Here is a 26383-nt window from a genome sequence, read left to right as displayed (position 1 = left end):
TGCAGGCTTCTGACAAGACTGGGGCACAGTCTCGGGGGGCAGAGCCAGGACCTGAGGTCCCCGTGTTGACACCAGAGTCGGACCCTGCATCTTGGCCTCCTGGGCGTCTCTGCCCACGGCCCACCCTGACTCCTAGATCAGGGACAGGGTGGGGGTCCCCGGCCAGCCGGCTCCCCCACGGAGACCCTGTCTAGAGAAGGGCTGTGGGAGGGAGGCCTCCACACCCCCTCCTCATGCTTGCTGGCAGTGGCCTTGAGTCCATGGGGAGCTGGGCTCAGCTGAGGTGTCCTCTTAGGGCCCGCTGGCTTGGTGGAGTTTCACGGGGTCCCCTCCATACTCAGCCTGCAGGGGCATCAGGGCCACATATGGGCTGCAGCTGTGAGTTGTCCTGTGCATCTGTGCTCAGACATTCAGTCGTGGCCGACTATTGGGACCCTGTGGACTGTAGCCCACCAGGCTCCACTGTCCATGGGATTTTCCAGGCAAGAGTACTGGAGTCGGTTGCCATTTCCTACTCCAAGGGATATCCCAACCCAGAGTTTAAACCCTGGTCTCCTGCATTGTAGGCAGATTCTTTACCACTGAGCCTCCAGGGACACTTTCTGGCTTAAGAAAAGTTTGCTGGTCATCAAGCCTGTAACACAAGTTTGTTTTATTCCATCAATCCTGAGTATTCATTGGAAGGACGACTCTGAAGCTGAAGTTTCAATACTTTGGCCACCTGATGCAAAGAGCTGACTCATTGGAAAAGACCCTGATGCTGTGGAAGACTGAAGGCAGGAGAAGGGGGTGACAGAGGATGAGATGGTTGGATGGCATCACTGACTCAATGGATATGAGTTTGAGCAAATTCCAGAAGATACTGAAGGACATGGAAGCCTGGCGTGCTGCAGTTCATGTGGTCACAAAGAGCCGGACACGACTGAGTGGCCAGACAACAACCACAGGATCATGGTGGTTCTGCCCCGCTGGCCCAGGATCCCCCACACCTTGGAGGCCCCCCGTTTTGAAGGAGCCACGTGTGGCCTGGGAGGGCAGGCAGGTTCTGGGCTGAGCCTGGAAAGAGCCTCTCGGCTTCCTGAGATCCTCTGGCCGGGCCACTGCCTCCGTGCAGGAGCCTGGGAAGTGCGTTCTTGCTATATATGCAGGGAAAGGAGGAAATGGGTTTGGGGACCTTCATCCCAAGCAAGTTGACCTTGCAGCCATGCATCTCAGAGTGATGCCCTCAGAGTGGGTGGGGGCGTGGATGAACTCTGAGCCTTGGGAAGCCCAAGAAGAGTGTGGGGGCGATGGCGCCCCCTTGGGGGAGAACCTGGCGCCTTTGCTCTGGTGCTGCTGGGCCCATGGGGCTGGGCCATCCTCTTGGGCCCTGAGATGCCATCCTGGGGGCCCTGGTCCAAGGCCCAGCGCCCGCTCACCCTGCACCCACCAGCACCAGCTGCCCGGCACCAGCTCAGGGACGTGCAGGTGCCCTGTCTGTGGTGTCCTCTGATGGGCCAACCGGTGCCTGGTGCCCTGGGGGCAGGAAAGGCGTCATCCACCTGCTGAGGAAGGGGGGTTGCCCCTGCCTGGAGTCTTATCTGAACCCGGAAACTTCCGGTACCTCCTGCTGACTCTCCTGGCAGCGGGGATCCCAGGTGTAGAAGGCTGACCTTGTGCCCACCCTGTGGCCACAACCAGCAGCTGGTCCTGCCTCTGAACACCAAGGGCGGCTGCTGGACGGGGCAGCGATGGAGGAGCCCAGCAGAAGCCGGGCACGTTCCTGGAAGCTTGGAAATGAGATGCAGGTCAGCCCTGGAGCCTCTACTCCCAGAGCTGCAGCGGCCAGGCCCAGCCACGCTCGGTGAGGGAAGGATGTGGAATGTTCTGGAAACAGCAGTGCTCCCAGAGCAGCTCCTCCTCCCCCACCCTCTACGGGTTCTTTCCAGAACCTTCTCTGCACCAGGAGCTGTGCAGGGCCTGCAGCAGGGGCCAGAGCAGGCCAGCTCCACCCTCGTGGAGCTCCTCGTGGGGCGCAGACTCCCCAAATCCACACTCGGATTTGTGTCGCTGGCCTCCTGCAGGATCAGGGTTCCCAAGGAAGGCCCTGGGGCCTGTGTCAGTGCAGGGGGCAGGAGAGGCCTCTGTCGGGGCAAGGTCAGGCCTGAGAGGCATAGCGGGGGGCACCCAAGCACAGTGGGGTGGGGGACAGGCTGCAGGCGGGCAGCCAGGGCACGTGGCCCAGGGGTCTTGGTCCCACAGTCAGAGGGGGTCTCCAGCATGGCCCACGGGATAAAAGCCTGACTCACTGAAAAGATGCTGGAGACAAGTGTCACGACAGAAATAACAAAGAAAAGAAGAAACAGGACAAAAAGTCAGGTGTAGGCTCATGCAGTCGGATGTCCCAGGACGGAGGGCTGGAAGGGGCAGAGGGTGCTCCCCAAGTGGCAGAGGTTGGCTCTGAACCACTGGGCCCGGCCCAGCTCTGTGCTGCCCCCGGGGGCCTGGGGCTGACTGCCTGGGACCTCGGTGCCCCCTTGTCAGCAGGGAGGGTGGCTCTGTCCCCAGGAGCCACGGGGGCTGCAGGAAGGCAGGACAGAGCCCGCTGGCCTGGGCCGGCCTCAAGCCAGCCTTGCCTCTGCAGCAGGATCTGACGGTGTTTGTCCCAGAAGGAGCGGCAGTCCGGCCCCAGGCGGGGAATGGGAGTCCGTTTCCGAGGCTTCAGTTCCACCCGCTCTGTTCCCCAGACCCTGACCCTGGCAGAGGCAGACTATAAATAACGCCCAGTTTGCAGCTCCGCTGCCATTCATCCTGCTGCCCAGGTGGCCGTCACTGGTTGCCGGATTCCTGGCTCAGATAAAGGAAGAAAGTCAGGGACAGGGCTTCACTTCCAGCCCCCCGCTGCCAACACCGCCTTCTGCGGCCCTGGGCGCTTCACCCTTTTCAGCCGTGGGCTCCCCGAGGCGGCCAGAATGGCCCTGTGCTGAGTGAGGCGGGGCGGCCCTGGACAGTGTAGGAGAGCCCGGAACAGGGACCCCAGGCTGGAGGGGGACACAGCGGCCGCGGGCCAGGGGCTTTCCCAAACTGCCGCAAGACCACGGGCCTCACCCTGCCGCAGCCCCAGGAGCATGATACGGGGGACCCCCAGACCCCCGGCCCGTGCCAGCCGCACCTCCCAGGGCGGGCAGTGCTGGGGAGCCCAGGGCGGGGCACTGGGCTCATTTCAGTGACCCCCCCCAGGGGGGCTTCTAGAAGGCTCCAGCCCAGTGAACCCAGAGCCTTTGATTCCAGCATCTCCTGTGGGCGTTTCACTCCCTGGGCCTTTTCTATTTCAGCAGCTTCGCCCCCCTCACCGCGGGTGGCTGGCAGGGCCTCACCGTTTCCACAGCGCAGCCTCCAGGCTAGGGGGATTTCAGCAAGATTAAGAATGCCAGGCAGGGCCCTGTGCGTGGACCGAAACTGAGCTCAAAGTTATGGGGAGACTTGGGGACGCAGATCAAAGTGGTAACCAAGGAAACCGCATCCAGACGTCCAGGCTGAGTCTGCCCCGTTTCAGAGCCTCTCCGACTGTGAGGGGCTCAAACCATAGAGCGGATAAACAGATGTCAGGAGAGGCTTCCTTTCCATTCCTTAAATCGAAGTTTGTAAATCTTAACACAGGTGAGATGCTTCCGGTAGAGACACCTTTCCCAGATTCTAAGATAAAACTCGATCGATGCTGGCGTGGTGTCTGAACAGTGTCTCCCCAGTGATCCAACACCCACGCCCTCCCGTTCGGGGGCTCTGTGCTGAGTTCACGTGACCCTGGATTCCGGCAGCCTGCCCACGGCTCAGTCCGTTTCCTGGGGCCGGGGGGCCTTGTGCTGGTCGCTTCTAAGTGTGGGATGTGGAACATGAATGTGGGACGTGGCCTGCCCTGGCTGCCTTGCTCTGCACCCAAGGAAGGGCGTCTGTAGTGGGTGGGGTTGAAGTTCTAACCCATGGGCTGTGACCGTGGCCTTGGGTGGCCATGTAATCAGAGGTGACCGGTTAAGACGGGGTCATCAAGGGGGCTCTGCTCCAGTGCCTGGGTCCTCACGGGAGGAGGAGAGGCTGTGTGAAGACAGAGGCCCAAGGGGCGGGCCGTGTGCGGATGGAGGCAGGGACTGCAGGGCTGCAAGCCGCCTCCGGGCCTCCGTCTCCCCAGTCCTGCTTTCCCAGGCCTCACAGCCTCCCTTCCTGTGGGGACAGGGAGAGGGGCTCTGAGCCCATCAGGAAGGAGAGGCCTGAGCTGCTGGAGGACGGGGAGCGCCGTCTGGAGGAAACCCTTCAAGGGCCGCTGGAACCTCCAGTTCATGGGTGGAAACTCGCTGGTTCCCTATTTACAATTGTTGTTCAGTCACTCGGTCATGTCCAACTCTTTTCGACCTGATGGACGGCAGAACGCCAGGCCTCCCTATCCTTCGCCATCTCTTGGAGTTTTCTCAGACTCACGTCCATGGAGTTGATGATGCCATCCAACCATCTCATCCTCTGTCTTTCCCAGCATCAGGGTCTCTTCCAATGAGTCAGTCTTCACATCAAGGGGTAGAGAGCCTGGGCAGAGTCTTCGGTGCCCACGGGCTATCCCTGGCTCCTTCTGTCACTGCCAAGTGGACCGCAGGAGAGGAGAGAGGGGCAGGAAGTCTGGCACGCTGCGTGTTGGCTACACGTCCGCTGTGTAGGAGTCAGAGGCAGGCGGGGTGGGGTCGATTCAGCTAGCGATATCACTTCCTCCCCACCTTCCCTCTGAAGTTTGCTCCAGGGGGCAGGAGGTCCCTGAGCACCGGTTTATTTGGCCTTTCTCAGTAGGCATGACCAGGCATCTCACCACTGGGAAGGCAAAGTGGGGAAGGCAAAGGAAGGCAAGTTCAAGAGTTTCATGGTGCTGCACACACTAAAGATTAGATGGACGGATGGGAGAGTGGATGGCTCAATAAATGAATGGATGGACAGATGGATGGACAGATGGGAGGGAGGATGGGTCAATAAATGGATGGATGGACAGATGGGAGGGAGGGTGGGTCAATAAATGGATGTATGGACAGATGGGAGGGAGGGTGGGTCAATAAATGGATGGATAGATGGATAGGTAGATGGATGGGAGGGTGGATGGACGGATGGGAGGGTGGGTGGGTCGATAGATGGATGGATAGATGGATAGGTAGATGGGTGGAGGGTGGATGGATGAAAGGAGAGATGAATGGGCAGAGTGGTTTTCTAGATATTCCATGGGCCTTGTTGTCCATGAAAGGTGATAGGTCTGAGTCCTAGTGGGGGCCTGGATTCCCTGAAAGCAGCTGGCATTCTCAGCCTCGGCGTCTCCCGCCACGTCCAGCGTCTCTCTTGCAGAGGCCAGACCTCTCCCCTGGACCGCGGCCTCATCACTTTCTGGAGACGGGCCCCCAGCACAGCCCCCAGCCCTGTGGGTGCCCGGCTGCCCCGGGTGGCCGCCCTAAATGAGGGCATGTCCAGCTCTGCGCACACGGACGTGTGATGTCCCCATACAGCCAGGGCCTGACACCCCCTGCTGCCCCCCAGGAGTCCCATGGCCTCCCAGAGCCGGGGGGGACGCTCTCCCAGTCACGAGTTAAACTGGAAACCTGGCTGCCTCTCCTGTCTGCTCTCCCAAGGCACTTCTGTCGGTTCATGGGAATTTGCCCAATAAAGAATTTTTTTCTTCCCCCTCCACGTACATTTCTTGATCCTAATGAGATAATGAAGCAGGTAGCTCGCAACAACTGTGGTTTTTCTCTCTCAATCTAATTCGATTACCCAAATCTGGAGAGTTTGCCACGGGCGCCAGCCGGTGTCCAGTCTTCCAGGGGACTTCTCTGACCTTGCACTCCAGTGCGGACAGCACCCAGGCGGCTAATGAGTCACGCTAATCAGAGACTCGTCTTGAAAATTAATCCATTCTACGGTAACTATTTAAAGAAAAAATAATTATCAAGAATGTGCTCGCTAAATTACACTGTCTAGAAGTTGTCGAAAGAAAATTTTTGTCTAATTTTAAAACATAATCTGGGTTTTGCAGATTTTTCTTTGCCGGGTGATTGAAAGATTCAGCCTGAGTGACCGAGAGGAGGACTCGCCTCTTCTCTAATCCCTAGGTCTTGGGTGTGGCGTGTGCCAGCCTGGTGCGGCTCACAACCTCGGCCTCTGTCACAGACCCCACCGGGAGGGCGGAGCGTGGCCTTGGGGCCTCTGGACCCCAGGCGTATCTGGGGACAGTGGATCTCCCTGCCTGTCCATCTGTTCTGAGTGCAGGCCTGCGTGCTCGAGCTGGGTGTGCCTGGCAGGTGGGCTGAGCACAGCCTGAGCCAGCGACCGTGGCCCCCTTGGCCTGGGGGGGTAGAGGCTGACAGGCCACCGGAGCTCAGGGGTCCCAGCAGCTGAGCTGTGCCCACTCCCACCCCTGTTGCGTCTCTGATGGGCTAGTCTCGGTACCAGGGGAGGACAGGGCCCTCCAGTCTGGCCTGGCAGTACTCGGGACATCTGAGAAGGCTCCAGGAAGCTGCTTCCAGCCTTTGCCGCGAAGGAAGAGGAGTCACAGACGGTTCATGCTCTGGCGGGCGCACTGACATCTGTCTGTCCCACATGACCCAGGGGACCAGAGCAGGTCAGGGAGCCCGGAGCCAGACCCGGGGGCAGCCCTTCAAGGAGGAGGTAGGCTGCTCCTGAGAAGTCCCTGAGGATGGGCACAGAGGCCACCCTGGACCGCAGAGAGGCCCCGGCTGGCTCGCAGAAGTCGGGCAGGGTCAGAGAGGGTTCCGGAAGGCTGGGCCAGGGAGGGCTCTTTGTCCCAGCGACCTTCTCCTGTGGACTCAGGATGGCCGCCTCCATCCCCTGGAGCCCTCAGGGACCCCTCTGTGCCCCGCAGCACAGGGGCCTTTAAACCACCACGAGGACCCGTGCTGTCCAGTAAAGACGTGCGGTCAGTGGCCACATGTGGCTGCGTCAGCTCTTTCCACGCCTCTGTTCGTCCCGTCTCCTCACGACATTTCCAACAGAACCCACAACACTTCCTCTGCAGGGTCCACAGACGGTCCACCCCGTGTCCCTCCATCCTCGGGCCAAGGTCCAGCGGCCACCAGGTGGGCCCCAGAGCTGGGGGCTGGAGCAGGAGTCTGCGGGGCTGGCCCTGCAGGGGGAAGGGTTCTCTGCCCGGAGCTCCGTCCCTCGGGTCCACCAGGGGGCCCCGGGCCAGGACTGCGGGGTCTCAGGTCCCTTTGGGTTCTGTGCTCCTTCTCCCACCCCCTCGCACGGCCCGGCCCCCCAGACCTAGCCCTCCCCCGCCTGCATCAGGATGCCCGCCACGCTCCCAGGGGGGACGTCTGGGCCCACAGAACACGCTGGAGCCAGGTGGTGGCAGTGCCTTCACGGTCCCCCCTTCCCGGCTGTCAGCCGTAATCAACGTGGCAAAGGCCCAGAGCCTATTTTGGGACCGTTGGAGGCAATCTCACATACCCGTTCCTCACAAGAGGAGTCGGCGCAGCCCGACGCTGGGGGCGGCGGAGGGGGTGAAGTCAGCCCTCTAAACTGCGGTGGCTGTGAGCTCAGCCCGCCCGCGATCGCAGACCCGGCAGCCACCTGCTGCGTGCTCTGATTGTCAGAGACCTAGCGGAGCCCTGGAGCGCTCAGAAGCTCCTGAATACGAGTGTGGACGTGCGTCTGTGTGGACGCCGGAAACCCTCGTGGGAGTGGCAGGAGGCCGCAGACCCCGGCGGCCTGGGAAGTGGCTCCCTGTCCTCAGGCCGCTGACCCAGGCTCAGCCGGCCTCAGGCTGGAGCAGCCCCGAGCTGGCACCCGGGTCTCTGGAGAGCCCACCTGGAGGCCCCCAGGGGTGGGATGCCCCTGGGTTTTCTTGTGCGTCCGGTGCAGTGGGACCCCATCCGTCCCCTGCTCTCCAGATGCTTCTGGGGACAGAGAGTGGGAGACAAGCCACCACCCCAGCCCTGCAGCCCCGGGTGCTGCGGGGGAGGGTGCTCACACACAGGCCTCCTGGATCGCCCATGACCCCCGCCCCTCCTGCAGAGCCCCGGAGCCCAGGCCCAGGCTGACCCAGCGAGGAGCAGGGGCCCCCATTTCTGCCCACAGCTCTGCGGTCAGGCAGGCGCTGAGAGGGTGCGCCTCTGGGGGGAGACTGACTCAGGCCCAAGGCCATCGTAAAGCTGCCCCCAACCCCCTGCTGCGATGGCCACAGACCCACCTGCCAGACGCGACTCGGTGCCGGCTCCCCCCAGGGACAGGGGACGGAGGACACGGAGAGGCCTGCAGCCTGACCGGCCATACTCGGGACATCCTAGAAGATCATCTGAGGCACAGTCAGGGTCTCATCCACCTGCCGGGCAGCCTGGCTGCACGCATCCAGTGCCATGGAGACACTCAGACCTTTGATCCTGTCATTCCCCTCTCAGGAGTGCGTCCTGAGAAAATAATTCCAAACAAGGTGGACGTTGTGTTGAGGGCCAAGCTGAGCTGCTCTCTCGGGAACGGCATGGCAGACGGCGGGGGCCTGAGCTGGTCTCGGCCGGTGCCTCCGCGGAGCAGGACCGTGGGCCGGCAGAGCCGGGAGGCGGGGGGAGGCGGCTGCGTGGGGGCCCTTAACCATGCCTGGGGGCAGGGGTGCCCTGTGGGGGCTGGAGGTCCTCGCTGTGGCCGGGCTGCCCCTGAGAGCACGGGGCACTGGCACAGACGGCCAGGGCCCTTGCCCCCACCCTCCCGCCAGCCGCAGAGCCGGCTGCCCGCCCACAGCACTCAGCTGGCCGCTATCTTTGCTGTCCTAGCCCGTGATAATCCTAAGAGCATGGACTGTGATGGGGCAGGGGCCGGGGCGGGTACGTTGGCCAGCTCATTCCAATTGGCTCTTACGTCAGCTCCATCCTTGCAGCAGCCCCCCAACCCCAACCCTGTGGGCGCCTTCATCCCATGGACAGTGAGGAAACGGAGGCCCCAGACGGGGCAGGCGGCTTTCCTGGGGGCTCGGCCGTGAGCAGCAGAGCTGGGACTTGGCCTCGTGGGGTGGGTCAGGCTTTGAATGCGCCCCAGCCTCCCCTACGGGCGGGTCACGTTCCTCCTGCCGGCCGGCCGGGGGAGCTAGGTCCTGGCCTCAGCCACGTGGAGTCAGAGAGTGGGGGCCGCAGTCAGGCCGAGCAGACTCCAGTCCCCGCCTCGCCCCTCCGGCAGCTCTGTGGCCCTGGCACAGTTCTGGACCTCTCCGAGCTTCTGCACCCCGTGAGTGATGAGAGGCTCGGTCACATCACCTCCTCGTGGGTGACGGCCAGCCGTCCGTCCACCCGCAAGGAAGCCTGTGTGTCCCCAGGAGGAACGGCAAGCCGGCCCCACGGTCAGCGGAGCCTGAGAGCCCTGCAGCTGCATCTGGAGCCCCCAGGAGCCCCCTGCCAGGTGGGCTCGCCAGGTGTGCCTGGGCTTTGGCGTTTCAAACGGGACTTTGTAGAACGCAGAAGCTGCTTCTGAGTGTGTGAGGGCACAGTGGATCTCTCCCAGAAGCGTGCAGGTCCCAGCAGGTGTTATGGTTGCTGGAGTTTTCCTGAGCCCAGGGCTGCCCGTCTCCGGGGGGATGCAGGGAGACCACAGCTTGCTGGGAGGCCCAGCTGGGCAGGCTCGTCTCCCCAGGCTGGGCGGGGCCTCCCAGGGCGGGCCTCCAGCCCCCTTCTCGGAGTCCTCCTGCCTGGGAGGGCCGGCCTGAGAGTGGCCTGGCAGGGAACACCCTTGAACAGCGCCCCCCAACCCCAGGCGCCCTCTGACCTCCAGCCCCCCAGGCCTTCCTGCCCCAGCTGGTGACCACTCCCAGGAGGGGCCCCCACATGCTACCCTGAAGAGCAGAAAGATGGGGCCTTCTGGGGACCCTCCAGACATTCCTGCAGCAGAAGCATCTCGATTCCATCCTCAGGGCCTGTGCCAGCCCCTCGTGTGGTGGACTCTTCTGGAAACCTGCGCACATCTCAGTTGTGCCCGACCCCCGTGGGGGTGTGTGTGTGTGTGTGTGTGTGTGTGTGTGTGTAGTTAGTCTCTCTCTGCTCGTGTTAAATGGCAGCCGCCGCTTCCCCCACGTGTGCATGTGGCCTGAGCCCTCCGTCACCAGCGAGGCCGGGGGGACTCTGGGGCCAGGGACGTCGCTGCCAGATGCAGCCTCCCCACCTTGGACGGACGCAGTCCCTTTATGACTGCATCTGAGAGTGTGGCCAGAGATTTCTGGAATCCCACTGGTTTTGTTCTGGGTGATTCATTTTTCCGAGCTGTTGAGTAAAGTAAGCAGATTCATGTGTTAATGGAAATGAAGAAACAGTTTATTCCGAAGGGAACCATGCAATTTACGAGCAGCAAAGGGCGCGGGCGTTGAGCGGAGCAGCACGGGCTCTGTGATCCCGGGCCAATTAGCGCCGCGCGTCCCCGTCCATCTGTCCGGACTCGGGAGGGCGGCACGCTCGTCCCCACACTTGCTGTCCAAGCACACGTGCCAGCCGCCAGCCCCGGGTGTCTTCAAGGTCGTCCTGCGTGTCCATGTCCTCGGTTTTGCAGGAGCAGGCGGGGGGACCGGCAAAGGCGTCAGGAAGGGGTGCGTTTCTGAGCTTGCCCGTCTTTGGAGCTTGTGTGTGCTGGGAGCAGAAAGGGGTCCCAGAATCGCACATGTCGTGGTCGGGAGGGGCAGGGGCCCCACATTCACGCAGCTCATCCCTGCGAGAGAGCTTCAGATGTACACAGGGGCACATCTGTGCACACCACATATACACACACGCATATACACAAACACACCCACGGGGTCAACAGTTGGACACAGCCTCTGTAGGAGGCTCTCATGGCTGGTGAGCTGCTTGGTCTGAGGTCCACTCAGACCTTCCACACATCCTCGGGACCCTGGTCTGGAGGGTTAGAGCAGTCAAAGGTGTGCTTGGCCCAGTCGAGGAGCACGCTGGGGAAAGTGCAGGGTCCTCTTTGAGCAGAGTGAGTCCAGGCTTAGGCCCTGCAGCTTCTGCCTCAGTCCCGGCCCCTCCTGCCTTTTTCCTGCCTCAGACAGGCTGCCTTTTTTGCTGAGATGGAAAATTCCAGAGTGGTGGCCCTGGAGGGTGGACACTGCCACTCCAGGGCAGGCCGGCTTGGGCCCCTCACGGGCCCAGTAAGGGCAAGCACTCAGGAACTGTCAGCAGATAAGACAAAGGCGCAGTCTCCCGGGCCTGCCCAGGAGAGACGCTGCTGGTCTCTGCTGGCTGAGCCCGACTCTGGGTCTTCTGCAGGTTCCTGAGAAGCGGCACGTATGAAGCCCCACGAGCTTTTTAGGGTGTAATGCGCTCAGGCAATGCCCCATCTCTTACTGGCTGGCCATGGATCTGAGTGAATTTGGCCCCAAATTTCTCTGAGCCCAGGTGGCTGATCTTCAGAGTGGGGCTCCAGGGGTGGGAGGGTGGGCCTGTCTCTCAAGGAGGAAGGAGCTGGCGCCCCAGCAGGGCCGGAGACAGGTGCGCTGGGTCCCTGTGGCACCGTCTTGAGGGTCCCCCCTGGGTTCTGCATGGGCCTGTGCTGCCCTGTCCCTTGAATCTGCGGCACTCCGTCTTCTCTAGCAGATGTCCCCAGGCCCCCGTCACCCTGCGGCTCCTGGGGTCTGTCTTTGACCCCAGGCACGGTTTGCCCCCACAGTTTTGGCAATTGGCCCTTCAGCCTGAGCCTGAGCCAGTCACTGATGTGTTCACGACCTGCACCCAGCTGGGCCCCCTGCTTCTCAGCCCCTTGGACACCCCGGGCCCTGCCCTGCTCCCCTCCCAGGCTCCAGGTTCCTCCCTGCCCAAGACGCTGGTCCTCTGTGTCCCACGAGGTATGTTCTGTCCTTCATGAGCACCAGGGCTGCAAGAGTGGCTTCCTTCTGGGGAGACGGTGGCCAGGATTGAGGCTCTGGGCCTGGAATTACCGTGGTGTTCTCACAGAGAGGAGGAACCAGCCTCTGCCTGCCCCCGCATGGCTGCAGGAGGGAAGAGTGACTATGCAGCCTACATTCTCACATGCACCCTGTGGACATGAGTACGTGTGCAGACGTGCGTGCACGTGCAGGAGTGCTTGTGTGTGCATGTGCAGACTGTGCCGCACAAGCATGTGAGACATGTATGTACAAGCATGTGCAGACTGCATGTGCCAGTGTTGCCTGTGCAGACGTGTGTGCATGTGCAGGTGTGTGCTTGCGTGCAAATGTGTGTGTGCAAACGTGTGCAAGTGTGTGTGCAAGTGCATGTGGATGTGCAAGTGTGTGTGCATGCAGATGTGTGTGAGTGCACATGTGTGCAGACGTGTTTGCAGATGTGTGTGCTCACGTGCAAGCATTTGTGTGTTGCATGCAAACATGTGCGAATGTGTGTGCAAGTGCATGTGAGTGTGTGCATGCAGATGCATGTGAGTGCAAGTATACATGCAATAGCGTGTGCTGTGTGCAAACGTGTGCATATGCAAATGTGTGCATATGTGCAAATGTGTGTGTGTGAGGCAGAAGGAGAGGACTGTGACCAGGCTGGGTCCCCGGGTGCAGTGCCCGTCATAGGCTCCGGTTGGCAGAGCTGGTCCATCTTGGGCCCCGAGGCCCAGCGTGGATGGACCTGCCCTCCCCTGTGCCTCAGACAGGCATTGGGTATGCGGCCACAGGAGACCCACGCCCTGCGCCTGCAGAGGCCAAGGGCCCCCGGTCATGACACCAGAACAGGCTGGACTGTGGTCCCCAGCTGTCGTCCACGTCACTCTGCTCGCTGGACCCCCTCCACCCCAGGGAATGCCCTCCCCAGCTGAGAGCTGCCATGACGTCAGGACCAGAGATGAGGTGGTGACGTGTGGGCATGAAAGGCCCCTTTGTCCCTGGAACATGGTGGCCTAGCCCTGCGCCGCTGACTGCCCCCACAGGAAGTGGGCTGGGGCTGGCTGAGCCGAGCTCCCAAGGCCAACAGAAGGCCTTGTGTGGTTGGTACTGGCTGGCCAGCGCCCTCAGCAGGGCCGGCGCCCACACACCAGGCCACCTCGCTGGGTGGGAGAAGGGCAGTGGTCAGGGAGTCCGTGTGTCTGTTTGTCCTGCAGACATGTCCACGTGCCTGCTCCCCGCCAGGCAGCCCTCACAGTGTCCCACGTGTGTGGTGATGAGTGTGTGCTCAAGCATTCGTGTGTGTGAGTGCAGACTAGGTCGCTTCAGTCGTGTCCGATTCTCTGCAGTGCTATGGACTGTAGCCCACCAGGCTCCTCTGTCTGAGGGACTCTCCAGAGAAGAAGACTGGAGTGGGCTGCCATGCGCTCCCCCAGGGGATCTTCCCCACACGGGGATTGAACCTGCGTCTCTTGCGTCTCCTGCCTTGGCAGGCGGGTTCTTTACCACTAGCGCCACCTGGGACGCCCCGCATTCGTGTACGTGTGTGCATGTCTGTGTATGTAGCTGTGCATACATGAGCCATTTCCCACATACAGGCGTGTGCGTGTGCTTTGGGTGTTTCTGCGTGTGAGTGTGCTCCATCTAGGGCCTCTGCATCCTTGTGTGTGTTTCCACATGTGTGTGTGCATGTGTGAACATGTGTGTCCAGGCTCTGTGCCTGCAGATGGGCAGGACCTCTGTCCCTCCCCCTACCTTATCCCTCACCCCTCAAGCTTTCCTCCCTCTCCCTGACCTTCAAATGTCTTGTCACATTTTTGGGCTCTCCCATGAATGTTGGGGCTGTGTACCCCCATCTCCCGGAGGGGATGGAGGTTTAGAGTAAGGCCTTGACCAAGGGCCTGGAGCCATGCCCACTGCAGCCTGGGGGCGGGCTCCAGGGGACCAGCGGGCATCCCAGCCCTTGGCAGTGGGGAGGCTGGCTCCGTCTCCCCCGGCATCTGTCCACCGTCTCTGGCACCATGGTCAGCGGCCGAGAGTGGCTTCTGTCCTCACTCGACTGTGAAGGACGTGTGTTTGGGGTGTGGCCTGGCCCAGCCCTGGGCCAGGTACTCCACCCACAGCTTCTCCTCTGTCCCCACCGTCACTGAGCTTCCCGGGGAGGACAGAGCCTATGGTGGGTTGAGGGGGGCACCCGGGCTCAAGGTCCAGGCTGGCACAGCAGGGCAGACTGAATCCATCCCCACTCCGTCATCTGGTCCTGCAACCAGCCAGGGCAGCGTCGACATCAGAAGGAGGACTCTGACGTTGCCCCCTGGTCTGGGATGACCACTTTCTGGATGGCTGTGGCCTCTCTAAGCAGGGCCTCACCCCAGCCTCCTTGCCTCCAGGTCTGCATGTCCCTTTTGCAGCGAAGAGCAGGCCTGTTGCCTGAGAAGGCCAAGTTCCTGCTCTGGTCCCTGGGCCGCCAGGGGCTGGGTCCCCTCCCCGCGATGGAGGTCTCTGAGCTGGGCACAGTGGCCTGACAGCATCTCCCTGGGCGTAGCCCCGGGACACAGAGGGGAGCGCAGATTCAGATTTTGTAACCACACGTGAGCCTCTTCTCACCCCGTGTGTCCTGGTTGATCCCAGAGAAACCCTCCCTTCTTTCTTTAATTCGTCTTGATCTTCTCTATGCTGTGCACACAGGATTTCCAGGGATTGGCAGGGTGTGTGTTTCAATCTCGCTGCTTCATGGGTTTAAGTTTACGCTTGTTGCAACAACAAGGTCTTTGTGTATCTTTTACTGCCACCAAAATGGTGCACTGGGGACTTCCACCGGAATGAAGTGCAAACGAGGAGAGGAGGCCTGAGGGGGCGTGCTGGGGGGCGCCGTCTGTCCCTGCCAGTCCTGGGGGCTCCGAGGGACAGGAGGCGGTGGGTGGCCTTTGTCGTTCATCTTGGAGCCGTTTCTGGGGCATCCCCCTCACCCTTCGGGGGAGCAGAGCCCGTCTCCTCCTCCGCTGGAGCTGCCACTCAGCTGGACTGGTTTTCCACTCTGACTTCAGCTGGATGAGCGGCTTTTCTGAGCCGTGGGGTCTCCCAGGCTGTCTGCTCAGGCTCAGGCTGCAGCAACAACTGGAGGCCATGGGGCTGGAGCAGCAGAAACTCCATTTCTTGCAGCTCCAGAGATGGGAGGCTGTGGCTCAGGTGCCGCTGACGGGCTCCTGGCGGGACCCCCTCCTCACTGTGTCCACGCAGGGGAGGCTGGTCTTGCTCAGGTCGCTTCTCTTAAGGGCACTGATTCCATGGGGGGAGGCCCCACCCTTGTGACCTTGTTTAACCTCAGTTAAACAGCATCTCTAAAGATCCCGTCTCCAAGCCCAGCCACCCTGGGGTCATCCTGTGATTTTGGTGGGTCACGGTTCTGTCCATAGCTCGGCTTAGAACGGAGCTGGTCTCAGGCTGACTGACCAGTGACCATGGATAGTGAGATGCCTGGGGTGGGGCCTTGGGGCAGCACACACCACAGGGCCCTCTGCTGTGCCCGCAGCGGGCATCACTAATCGGTCCCAGGACACTCTCCCCTGTGTTCAGGCAGCTCCTGCTTATCTGTCAGAATTGACACCAAGGGGTCACCTGGGATGCCGTCCTTGTCTGTCTTCCAGACCACCTCCCAGGGCACCCGTTGTTAAGGCTCACCGAGTCCTGCTCCCCTGCAGGGGCCCCGAGGCCCAGGCCCCCAGGGGGCGAGGCCCCCGGGTCCCCTGTCGCTTTGCAGGGACACTCGCTGCCTGCAAGGCTGGCGCTGTGCTTGGTGTCCTCTGTGCAAAGAGAAGTGCCAGGAGGCTGTAAGGGTTGCTGAGAATTTCGAGGCGTAGGAAGAGCAGCGTGGGGCCCCGCGGGCTGTGCCCCGCCGGGGCTGCAGCCTCCACAGCGATCACCTCTGGAAGGACATAGGTCCCTTGGTGCTAATTCAGAAACGGCCCATGGTTCCCAGGTTCCTTTAACGACATGTCCATGAATATAATCCTTGTTCTTTCCATCACATAGCCCCTCCTTCCAGGGTTTCCATCAGTGAGGGGTCCCCAGCCCCCCAATACAGCCACAGAGCAGTGGTGGGTTTCGTCCTCTGGGGGCTCACCACCCCGGGACGGCCTCTGGGGGCTCCCCTTTGTGGATGAGGCTCTGGGAGCTCTGTGGTAACTGTAAGATCTGCCAGACGTCCCCGCCCACCCCCTGCCCACCTCCTTCCAGCCTGACCCAGCCCCTGGATTCTGACCTGCGGATGGGTGGCTCCCAAGACATCTGAGGGGTTCTGACTGGGCAGGCTTTCCTGCTCTCACGTGGGTTCCAGACACAGGAGAGAACGATGTTGTCCCTTCCAGGAAGGCGCCTTGGCTGCTCCTTGACACTGTCCCCAAGGCCCTCCATCCCTGCTGACCTAGTGACCAATGACAGCTGCCCACAGACAGCAAGCAGGTGGCTGGGAGCCCAGGGCAGGAGCAGCACCCGGCCGGGCTCCCCGACTGGCCCCAGGGGCTACCCACCTGGCCTTCCCATCCCTGAGGCCAGGGCTGGGTGCTGGGTAGCATGGGAACCGCCCCACCCCCAGCCGGCGCTGACCTCTGTCCTCTGTCCTCTGTCCACAGCGCGGATCATCAGGACAAAGCAGTGGTGTGACATGCTCCCGTGTCTAGAGGGGGAGGGCTGCGACTTGCTGATCAACCGGTCAGGCTGGACGTGCACACAGCCCGGCGGGCGGATAAAGACCACCACGGTATGTACGCAGGCCCCCGGCTGTCCTGGGGTGTGGGGGCCCTAGCAAGCGGGACCGGGGGTGGACCTCACACCGGCAATGGCAAGAAGCCGGTCCCTGGCTTCCTGATGCAAGGAGGCTGCCGGCTCTGTGGCTGGATGGGTCTGTCCCCTGGCTGCTCAGAGCATCATGGGGTCACTGAGTGCCCATCGGCCCAAGGGGCCACACAGAGCACCTCCTGGCCGCTCAGCCCACACGAGCTCGTTGTGCAGGGTGGTCTCATTTCTGGGCGATGTCCTCCCAGCCCCAGGCTGCAGGAAAGGTTCAAACCCACAGAGGGGCTTCAGACCCCACCTCTGGGCAGAGGGCCTTCAAGAGGAAAGAATGGGGGGGCGTGGTCTGATGCAGGCGCCCCAGGCAGGCATCTAGAGCAGAGGCTCTGAGAACCCCGGGGGGCCCCGGGTCCCTCCTGGATCCACCAAGAGGAGCACTGGGTCCCCTGCTCACTGCCGTGGGCTGGGAGGCCAGAACGGCAGAGCAGTCCCAAGGATTCTCTGAGATTCCTTTTCCAAAGGAACGTTCCCCTGGCACAGGGGAACAGTGAAGGCCAGGGGAGCTGGGGACGCCCGGCCGTGACCCCTGGGGACCGCTCTGGGGCTCCGCAGGCCTGGCATGCTCACTGTGGGCTCCGCAGGCCAATTATCACCCCTCATCCAGGCTCATCCTCCTGAGGTTTCCATAGAAAGCTGAGGGCTGGCATGGGCTCCAGGCTACGACGCCCACCCCGATGGCGGGGAGCATTAGGTCAGGGAGCGGGAACTCATGGAAGCACCTGGGAGTTCTCTGCTGGCACCCCCAGGCAGAGAGGCGGGGGCCACGGCCCCTTGGGAGTTAGGCCAGAGGAAAACCCGCTCCTCCCACTCTCTCAGCCTCCACGTGAGAGCGCAGGTGGGCTCTCTCAGCAGCACCATCAAGAGGCCAGTCTGGCCGAGCTGCTCTGCAGGGAGCCGTGGGTCCCTGCCCCGTGGCCGGCCAGAGGTCAGCCCTGAGCTTGAGTGGGGCACCTTCCAAGGTCGGCGCTGTAAAGCTGATGCAGGCCCCCCGCTCCCCATGGATGCCTTGGCAGCCTCTTGTGATTGTGGGGGTTCGGGCCTGGGGGCCCTGCCAGCAGCCTCCCCCTTGCAGGCCTGGCGGGGGTCTTGAGCAGGGCGGCCCCTCAAGGGTATCAGAGCCGGGCTGCAGCGAGCATCCCAGGTCTCCAGTTGGAGCTGCAGCCGTGTGCTTGTCTGATCATCAGCAGCCCTTGTTTCTCTGTGTCTAGCATGGAGGCCGGAGAAGGCAATGGCACCCCACTCCAGTACTCTTGCCTGGAAAATCCCATGGACAGAGGAGCCTGGTGGGCTGCAGTCCATGGGGTCGCTACGAGTCGGGCATGACTGAGTGACTTCACTTTCACTTTTAACTTTCCTGCACTGGGGAAGGAAATGGCAACCCTCTCCAGTGATCTTGCCTGGAGAATCCCAGGTACGGGGGAGCCTGGTGGGCTGCCATCTATGGGGTCGCACAGAGTCGGACACGACTGAAGAGACTTAGCAGCAGCAGCAGCATGGAGGCAGGGACCTGTCTCCCCACCCGTGAGGTGTGCCAGGCTCCCCAGCCCCTTCCCTGAACCTGCCTCGCCGCTCCGGCAGCAGAATGGGCTCTGAGCTGGGGCTGCCGCCTCCCCCCGAGTCCAGGAGGCGGGTGACCTTTCCAAGGTCCCCATCTGCGTGCTGTGTCCTTTTTTGGGATGGATCCTTGGGGACAAGCAGACTGGCACCCCCGGGGTCACCATCCCCAGATCCACGAGGCCTGGGGGTCCCTGTGTGGGCTCCCTGGGGCCTGGGCCAGCCCTGGTGCCGGTGACGCTGTGTTGGGGGTTTTGAATGAACCCCCAGAGGAGGGGAGGCTCGGGCAGGGCTCCAGAGGCCCTGGGTGCCTCGGCGGGCGTGGGGGTGGGGCACTGCCGCAGGGTCAGGCCTGCCCTCCAGGCCGCATGGTGCGGGCAGCACCTGTCTGTGTCATCATGGTGAATTGGGGTGCCCCTCTCATCAAGCCCCCAGCCCCTCCAGGCGCCCTGCCATGCGGGGGTTCTGAGGCTGTCCCCTACTCGCGGGCACAGCCTGAGTCCTTGATTTACTCCAAGGCCTCTGCTGAGAAGGTGCAGACGCACGTTCCTTTCCATCCCCCAGACCTCCGGGCTCAGAACCATCATCTCAGTTTTACAGCCGTGAAAACTGCAACTGGGAGAGACAGGGATGCCGACGGCCAGGGGTCGGCGGGCCGTGGAGCTGAGCTTGAATCTGCCGGGTCTGTGGAATTCAGACGCAGCCCTGGCTTGGCAGGAGCCCCGCGTGCCTCCTGGGGTCCTGTAGGCCCCCCTCCCTGGGGGGTGTCTGGTGCTAGAGCCCGTGGAGCCCGCGGTCCAGGCGGACGGACCCGGCATGCATGGGGCAGGTCGGGGGAGGCGTGCACGCACAGGGACCCTCGACTTCCTGGGGGCGGCCCTGCACTCAGAGGCGCGGCCGAGGGGCAGGCGTGTGCAGCAACACTGGTCTCCCACCTGCGTCCCGGCCCTGAGCGCCGCAGCCCCGCCCAGGAAGTGGGCCCCGGGTCCTCGCACTGGCAGGTCGCACTGAGCGACTGGGCAATGACCCTAGGGGACCGATGGGCTCCGTCGTCTTCCCAAGTGTCTGCAGAGGTGACCCTGGCCTGCAGAGACCTGTTTTCCAAGCTTGCTTAAATGCTTACCTGAGCTTTTGACCCAAAGTGAAAAGTGAAAGTCGCTCAGTCACGTCCGGCTCTTTGCGACCCCATGGACTATACAGTCCATGGAATTCTCCAGGACAGAATGCTAGAGTGGGTAGCCTATCCCTTTTCGAGCGGATCTTCCCATCCCAGGAATTGAACCCAGGTCTCCCACATTGCTGGCAGATTCTTTACCAGCTGAGCCACAAGGGAAGCCCCAGAATACTAGAATGGGTAGCCTATCCCTTCTCGAGTGGATCTTCCCAACCCAGGAATTGAACTGGGGTCTCCCACATTACAGGCGAATTCTTTACCAACTGAACTATAAGGGAAGCTGCGAACTCTTGACCCAAACATCTTATAATTGGAGCACGTAATCCTCTTCTAGGATTGAATTGCAGGCGTCTTACAGCTGGCAAATTAGCGCCGTGGAGTTTCACATTTTACCATAAATTGGTTTTCCGTGGTGGGGGCTGGGGGGCGGGAATCTAGGAGACCTCGGGATTGCTTGACCACAAGATGGCTAATTCCACCCCAGCAGCCAGGTCCTCAGCCCAGCACCCTGCAGCCGGGCTGTGTCCACAGGTGGCCACCCCCCCACCCCACCTGGTCACGCCCCAGCTCCTTCTCCACATGGCTGCGGCTGCTCCCTTCTCCGTGTCTTCAGCAAACCGTGAGTGAGCCGAGGGCAGGCACGAGCCTTGGGGGTCTCACCATCCCCATCCCCCATTCAGGTCTTATGTAGATGCTTGTGATCAATTGATTAATTGATTAGCAGAACCCAGGCCCTGGGTGCATGCCGATGCCTGCATTTCCTGGATCACCGCTTTGCAAAGTGCAGGTCATCACCCCATTAGTGGGTCGTGAAATTAATTTAGTGGCTCACGATCAGCATTAAAAGAAGGAAGAAGAAATAGAATAAAAATGTTCGGGTGCATCCCCGTCTTGAGGGTGAGAGCTGCTTGGTGACATGCACACGGGCCCCTGAGTGAGGCTATGCGGGTACCAGGGCCAGTTGCCATGATGACTTGGGGACCCGGCATCCTGGGGGTACACAGGGTGGGGGGAACCTGGCTTCTGGGGCCCCCGTGATCCCTGTTTCAGGGGCTCCCTTAGCGATCTGTCTCTGCTCTGTGACGTTGGTCCACACGGGGCAAGGTGAACATCGCGGGCCCTCCCCAAGGTCACAAGCAGCATCCTCTCCTTGGCAACCAAACAGCCGCTGACAGCAGCTGACTGGGCAGGCGGAAGGGGCGGGCAGAGGCTGGGCCGGTGGGTGTGAGCGCCCCGCCCACTCTGGCTGCTGTGCGGACGTGAGTGGCTGAGGCCGCGCCTGGGTGTTGGCGGCCCAGGGCGAGGTGACGCAGGCTCCGCCCAGCACGTGCGGGTCTGTACTGAAGATGCGCCTTGGTAGCTGCTGTAACGAGCGCCTCCTAGACCAGGACAGGCCAGCTGGTTGAACTCGTCTCTCAAATCAGCGATTAAGCTCCGCGTTTTAATCCTGTGCTGCATGGACGCCATGCTCTGGAGGGTGAGGGGCATTCTTGTCCAGGGTTGGTGGGGGTTCTGTACAGTCTGCTCAGGACCTTGGATTTCGTGGAAACTCGTGACACCAAGGGCAGTTTCCCAGGAGCCACCCTGGACGTCCGAATTCCGCCTGAGCCCAGGTGTCCCAGACCCCGGAGTGCATGGTGGTGAGGTACAGACAGGTGCCCAGGGGTCTCCCCTGGATGCCAGGAGAGGTGCCCAGTGGCCTATGGGTCATCACCCCGCATCCCCCATCTTGTCGTGAACCGACCGTCACTGGGCCGGGCAGCTAGGCTCTCCAGCCAGAGCAGCCCGCACGCAGGGGCTCAGGCTCTCAAAGGGCATTCAGGGGGCACTTTGCAGCTGCCCGCGCCAGGCTCCCCCCACCATGATAGAGAGCAGAAGGCATGCTTCCCACTTGAGCGCCCTGGAGACCCCTGGGTGGACAGGGACGCGGGGCAGGGACACAGTCCACCGGGCAGGGGCGCGGTTCCCCAGCTCAGGGTGGGGTCGCAGCTCCCCAGCTCGGGGAGGGGGCAAGGCTCCCCAGCTTGGCACAGCCGCAGAGCCAAGAGGGCCAGGCCCGTGACCTCGGGGGCCCAGGGGGCTGAACCCCCGAGGAACTACTGGCCGGGCCTGCCCTCAGACCCCCGCCTCAGGGGCCAGGATGCAGGGCCCCCCGCCTGTGCAGTGGAGGCACCCAGCCCACGGGCTGTGCGCCCCGCAGGAGCCTGGACCCCCAGAGGCTCACGCCCGTAGGACTCACAGCTGCACGCCTCTGGGCCCCGGGAGGCCAGCGCCGAGTGTGGAGGAACGTCCGGAGATGTGAGACCCGCCCACTCCCAGGAGTGTGGGCAGAGCGTGGGGCCTCTCTCCAGCAAACCCGGGGTCCCAGCTTCCCAGGCTGCTGTGACCGGTGACCAAGCTGGGAGACCCACAGCCGCAGAGAGCTTCCCTCACAGCATGGAGGCCACAGGTTCAGGGTCAAGGGTCCTGCCAACCTTGAGGTGTGCCTGTGGCCCTGGGGGCTCCCAGGCTGAGGCCACTTCCCCACAAAGGCGTCGGCTCCTCTCTGGGTGTCTGAGCTCCCCTCTTTCCTCCCGTAGAGACGCCAGCATCACGTGTGGGGCCCACCCTCCCTGACGGGTGATTTCATCCCGAAGTCCTTAACTCGCTCCATCTTAAAGACCCAGTTCCGAAGAAGGTCATATTCTGACGTTCCGGATGGACAAGAACTTTGTGGGGGGGTGCTCTATGCCGCCCACCAGCCTGCCAAGCCAAGTGCAGAAGCTTGGGTGCTGTGAGCCCGGGCCCCAGGCCCCCTGTGATGCCCCCACCCACCTGTCAAGGTTCAAACGGCAGGATCCTCACCAGTGGGAGGAGAGAGAGGTCAGACACACAGAAGCTGGGGGCGGGGGCAAGGGGCTCAGAGGAGACCAGCACCCAGGCCGCGGAGAGGAGGCGGCTCAGATGCAAGGCACCCGGTGAGCCCGTCAGGCTCGCGGCCGAGGGCGCTCACCCCCGCCACGCCCGCGGCGGCTGCTGTCTATATGAGGCTGGAGCTTCCTGGAAGCATGACGTATTTCAAGAGCTGTAAGATGCGGGGGTCACATACCTGCACATGTCACGTGAAGTGTGTATCTGTCTTTGCAGACAGCACCTACCTGTGTGAGTGTGTGTCTGTGTAACAGAATTTGTTAAAACTCTGGCAAATGTGTGGGACATAAAATTGAAGAGGTCTCATAAAGCCAGGAGGAGAACTTAAAAAAAAAAAAAAAGTAGGAAGTACGAAAGAAAAAAAAAAACATTAGAAGATCAATTCAGGGGGTCTAGAGACTATAAGATCCAAAAATAGAGACAAATGAAGAAGGAATTATCAAAGAAGTGTTTTCTAAAGAAATTCCCAGGACTCAAAGCCTGGGTTTCCTGTGTGCAGGGACTCACCACCGGCGGGAAATGAGTGAAGAAAGCCCCGTCCCAAGGCGCGTCAGCGTGAAATCTCAGGCCCGTGGAGATGAAAACAGCATCCTGAAAACTCAGAGGGAAAAAATAGGTCACTTACAAAGATGCAGACATCAGAGTGGATCTGGCTTCTCAGCTGAAGCGCTCGGAGCTGGAAAACAGCAACCCAGACCTTCCAGAGCGGGGACCCAGTGGATTTCCACGCCAGCCCAGAGTTCACGGGCGGGGGCGGGGGCCGCCAGCCTGGAGTCCGTAACTGGGACGGTCCTCCCAGCTTCAGGAGCCGAGGGTCCGCTCCCCGCTCCGGGAGCCCCGTCCTCCAGAGGCTGTAGATGAAGTGGTCCATGGGGATAAGGGTGAAGGATGAAGAGAACCCGGGACACCATGCACCCCCAGCACAGCCCACGGCAGCCGGACAGGCCCCAAGAGGGCTCCTCCACGGAGGACAGTGTGGGCCATGAAGATGCTTCCAGAAAGTTGTGGGTCAACCTCGCAGGCACAGGAGTCAGGCAGTGGAGCACCTGGAAGATTCCCCAGGAAAACGTGAAGGGAAACCATCCCAGGACGCAGCACAGAGACTTCTGTGGTACCCAGGAGGAGGCCCAGAGGCACACGCCGGGTGCAAGGGGCGGAAGGAGAGGTGAGCGTTGGGGGGACTGGTGACCCCGTCCTGACCCCTCCTGGCTGTACCCAGCAGGCCTGGCTGTACCCAGTAGGCCTGGCCGCACCCAGATCAGAAGGACCAAGACTCACTGAGGACAAAGGGGGCAGCATCCCTGTGGGGGCAGCGTGGAGGCCTCCGAGCAGGGAAGGTGGCGGCCGTGGTCCTGGAGGGGAGCCCAGAGGTCCTGGCAGGTGACATCCGGCTCTGGGTGGCTGACCCCGTGTTGGGTGAAGGATGTGGTTCAGGGTCTGGGGGCCCTACACTGCGCCCTTCACCCCATCCCCAGCCTCCCCGGGGGGCCGTGCCTTCTCATTCTCGTCAGAGTGCAGCCCAGCAGGGCTCAGGGTTTCTGTCTCATCCACAGGGTCCCCCTGACCCTCCCAGGCTCCCCCCAGGCCCCTGGACACCCAGGAACTCCCGCCGCCTTTCTGATGCACTGCAGTGTCTGTGGGCGTCGCCCCCTCTTTGCTGTCTCCTGTGTGAGTCCTTCCCTCCTTCCCTGGGAAGGGGGCTCCTTCCCCAGTCAAGGTGGCAGGGCCTTGCCCCCCTGGGCCAGGACTTCGGGGGCGTTGTGTGCGCTGCATCACTCCCCCAACCGGCATCCTGCAGGCCACCCTCCCTCACAGCTGAAGGCCTTCTCCCCCACCGTCTGGCCATGCATCCACCGTCGGCCCAGGTCAGCCCGCCCCGGGGCCCCGGGAGCAGTGGACTCCGTCCCCTTCACGGAGGAACACACGCTTGGCCCGTCTCACGACCCAGGGCTTCCAGCCCCCAGCCGCCCCGCTGGGTGTGGGTTTCCACGGACGGGACTGTCCTGGCACAGCCAGGGCTCCTTGGACGCTTGGTGACGTCACGTTCCTCTCTGCTCCCAAGCGGGCCAGCCAGCAGTTGGAAGCGTTTGTCGCTAAGCCTTCCCTTTGTTGCCGTTCAGTCGCTCAGTCGTGTCTGACTCTCTGCCACCCCATGGACTGCATCACGCCAGGCTTCCCTGTCTTTCACCAACTCCCGAAGCTTGCTCAAACTCACGTCCACGGAGTCAGTGATGCCATCCAACCATCTCATCCTCTATCACCACCTTCCCACTGCTCTTCCGAGAATGAATGAAACGAAACTGATTCTGAGCCGGGAGCAAGGTGATGTGTGGCCTTGCTGAGCAGAGGCCGCGGTGAGCCGCCTTTGGGCCGTCTTTCCTGTTTCCTTGGGGAAGAGGTGGGTCATCCTGAATTCCTATCGGTCCGCCAGGCGTGTGTCCTGGGACCCCGAGAGGCCCCACCTGCCCTGTGCGCCAAGGGCTCTTCCTGGGCCTCCCAGCCCTGGGGGCTTCTCGTCTGCCGCCACCCCCCCCACCCCGCCCAGTGCAGCCCCAGCAGGCTGGGGGTTACTCGGTGGGAGGGCTCACAGGCCCCAGGGTGCCGTCTGGCAGGCAGGATTCCTCCTGAGGACTCTGCCGCACCTGGGCCTGCTCCCTGCGTCTTCTGCTTCCGAGAAACACACGCTGGGCATCCTCTGACCTGCTCCTGGGTCCAGATGCCTCGCTGCGTCCTGGGAGGTGCTAGAGCAGAGAGACGGGGGCAGAGGGGGAGGTTGGGGTCCATGCAGACCCAGCTGCCTAGCAGGGAGGTCGGGCTGCAGCCCTCCTCGCTGAGCACAAGACACCCTCCCAAGGGCAAGAGGCCTTCGTGCAGGAGGTCTGGGGTTAACCCGTCAAAAGGCAAGCAGATGGTGCGTCCCCCACAGAAGGAACTTGGTACCTGCCCCTCGCTGATTTTTCCTTTTGCCAAACAATGAAAAATGCCCCGTCGTGCCTCCAATCCCTGTCTGCAATCCATTTTGCGTTCATTCGAATCACTGCTATTCATCACAGCGATAATAGCGGGGCATTTTAATAGATTCCGTGTGTAAACACAAACGTGGATGGCAGCCCGGCTCCACCGCGCCGTGAGCACCGACACCCTTCACGTCCTCTGCGGAAATGCGCCCGAGCCGGAAAGCAGGTCTGACCAAGCCACAGCGTTTCCTGGGCGCTCCTGGCCCGCTCTGAGACGGGGCGTTTCCTGCGAGGACTCTTTGCCCTAATTGTGCCGCGAGCCTCAGTGTTCTTCAGAACAGTTGTTCTTCGATTTTAAATACTTCAGTGGTGAGGGTTGAAACGGGAGGAAGCGTGTCCAGTGGAAAGAGCCAGTGGGCGCTGGACGGGCCACTGCGTGTGGCTGGGTGCTCCTGACCCCACGGAGCTGACAGGCGGCCTGCGAGAGAGCAGTGGGCCAGGGTCGGGGTCAGCTGAGCTCTGCCCGCTCAGCCAGCCCTGGAGTGGCCCTCCCCTCGCACCACATGGACCGCTGGGTCACGTGATCAGTTCGCAGTATCCCCAGCACCTCCTGCCCTCCCGCCTCCCCTGCCCTCCGTCCCTGCCAGCTCTGTGTTGGACGCTGGGGCGAGCACTCATGGCCCCTGGATCTCAGGGCGTCAGCAGGTGCCCCTCAGGAATGCCTGGAGGGGCCGCTTCAGGGGCTGTGGGGATGGCCGGTGCTTGGAACGTGAGGTCAAGTGGCTGCTGAGATGAGAATACTGCCTGTAGAACCTGGGGCGGGGGTAGGGGGCAGCGGGCACTGGCCAGGTATCCGAGTCCCACCGCTTAGACGGATGTGGGGGCAGGGATCTGAGAATTCCAAAGAGTCGCAGATCTCTAGGAGCCTTAGGGAAGCCTGAGGGCGTGTGTCCCCACAGAGGAACCTGCAGAGAGCCCTCCTGATGATCGGGACAGCGGTTCTAGGGTGAGCAGGCATCACTCCCAGCACACTGCCCATTTCAGCCAGCCTGCATGCTGGCCACAGCTGCCCAGGGCCTTCCACCT

General features: G+C 62.0%; 1 protein-coding gene across 2 annotated transcripts in view; it reads left to right on the top strand.

The window, feature by feature from the left end:
- TAFA5 (TAFA chemokine like family member 5) overlaps positions 1–26383 on the top strand; it is a 177453-nt gene that overhangs the window by 134342 nt on the left and 16728 nt on the right. For both annotated transcript variants that reach the window (XM_006066302.4, XM_025282670.3), the window contains exon 3: positions 16483–16610. In XM_006066302.4, the coding sequence (XP_006066364.1) occupies positions 16483–16610 (128 nt within the window). The remainder of the gene's footprint in view (positions 1–16482; positions 16611–26383) is intronic.

The sequence above is a fragment of the Bubalus bubalis genome, chromosome 4 (assembly GCF_019923935.1).
Source record: "Bubalus bubalis isolate 160015118507 breed Murrah chromosome 4, NDDB_SH_1, whole genome shotgun sequence".
Taxonomy (NCBI): domain Eukaryota; kingdom Metazoa; phylum Chordata; class Mammalia; order Artiodactyla; family Bovidae; genus Bubalus; species Bubalus bubalis.
Note: the sequence above shows the minus strand (reverse complement) of the source record. Positions and strands in the feature narration are given on the sequence as shown.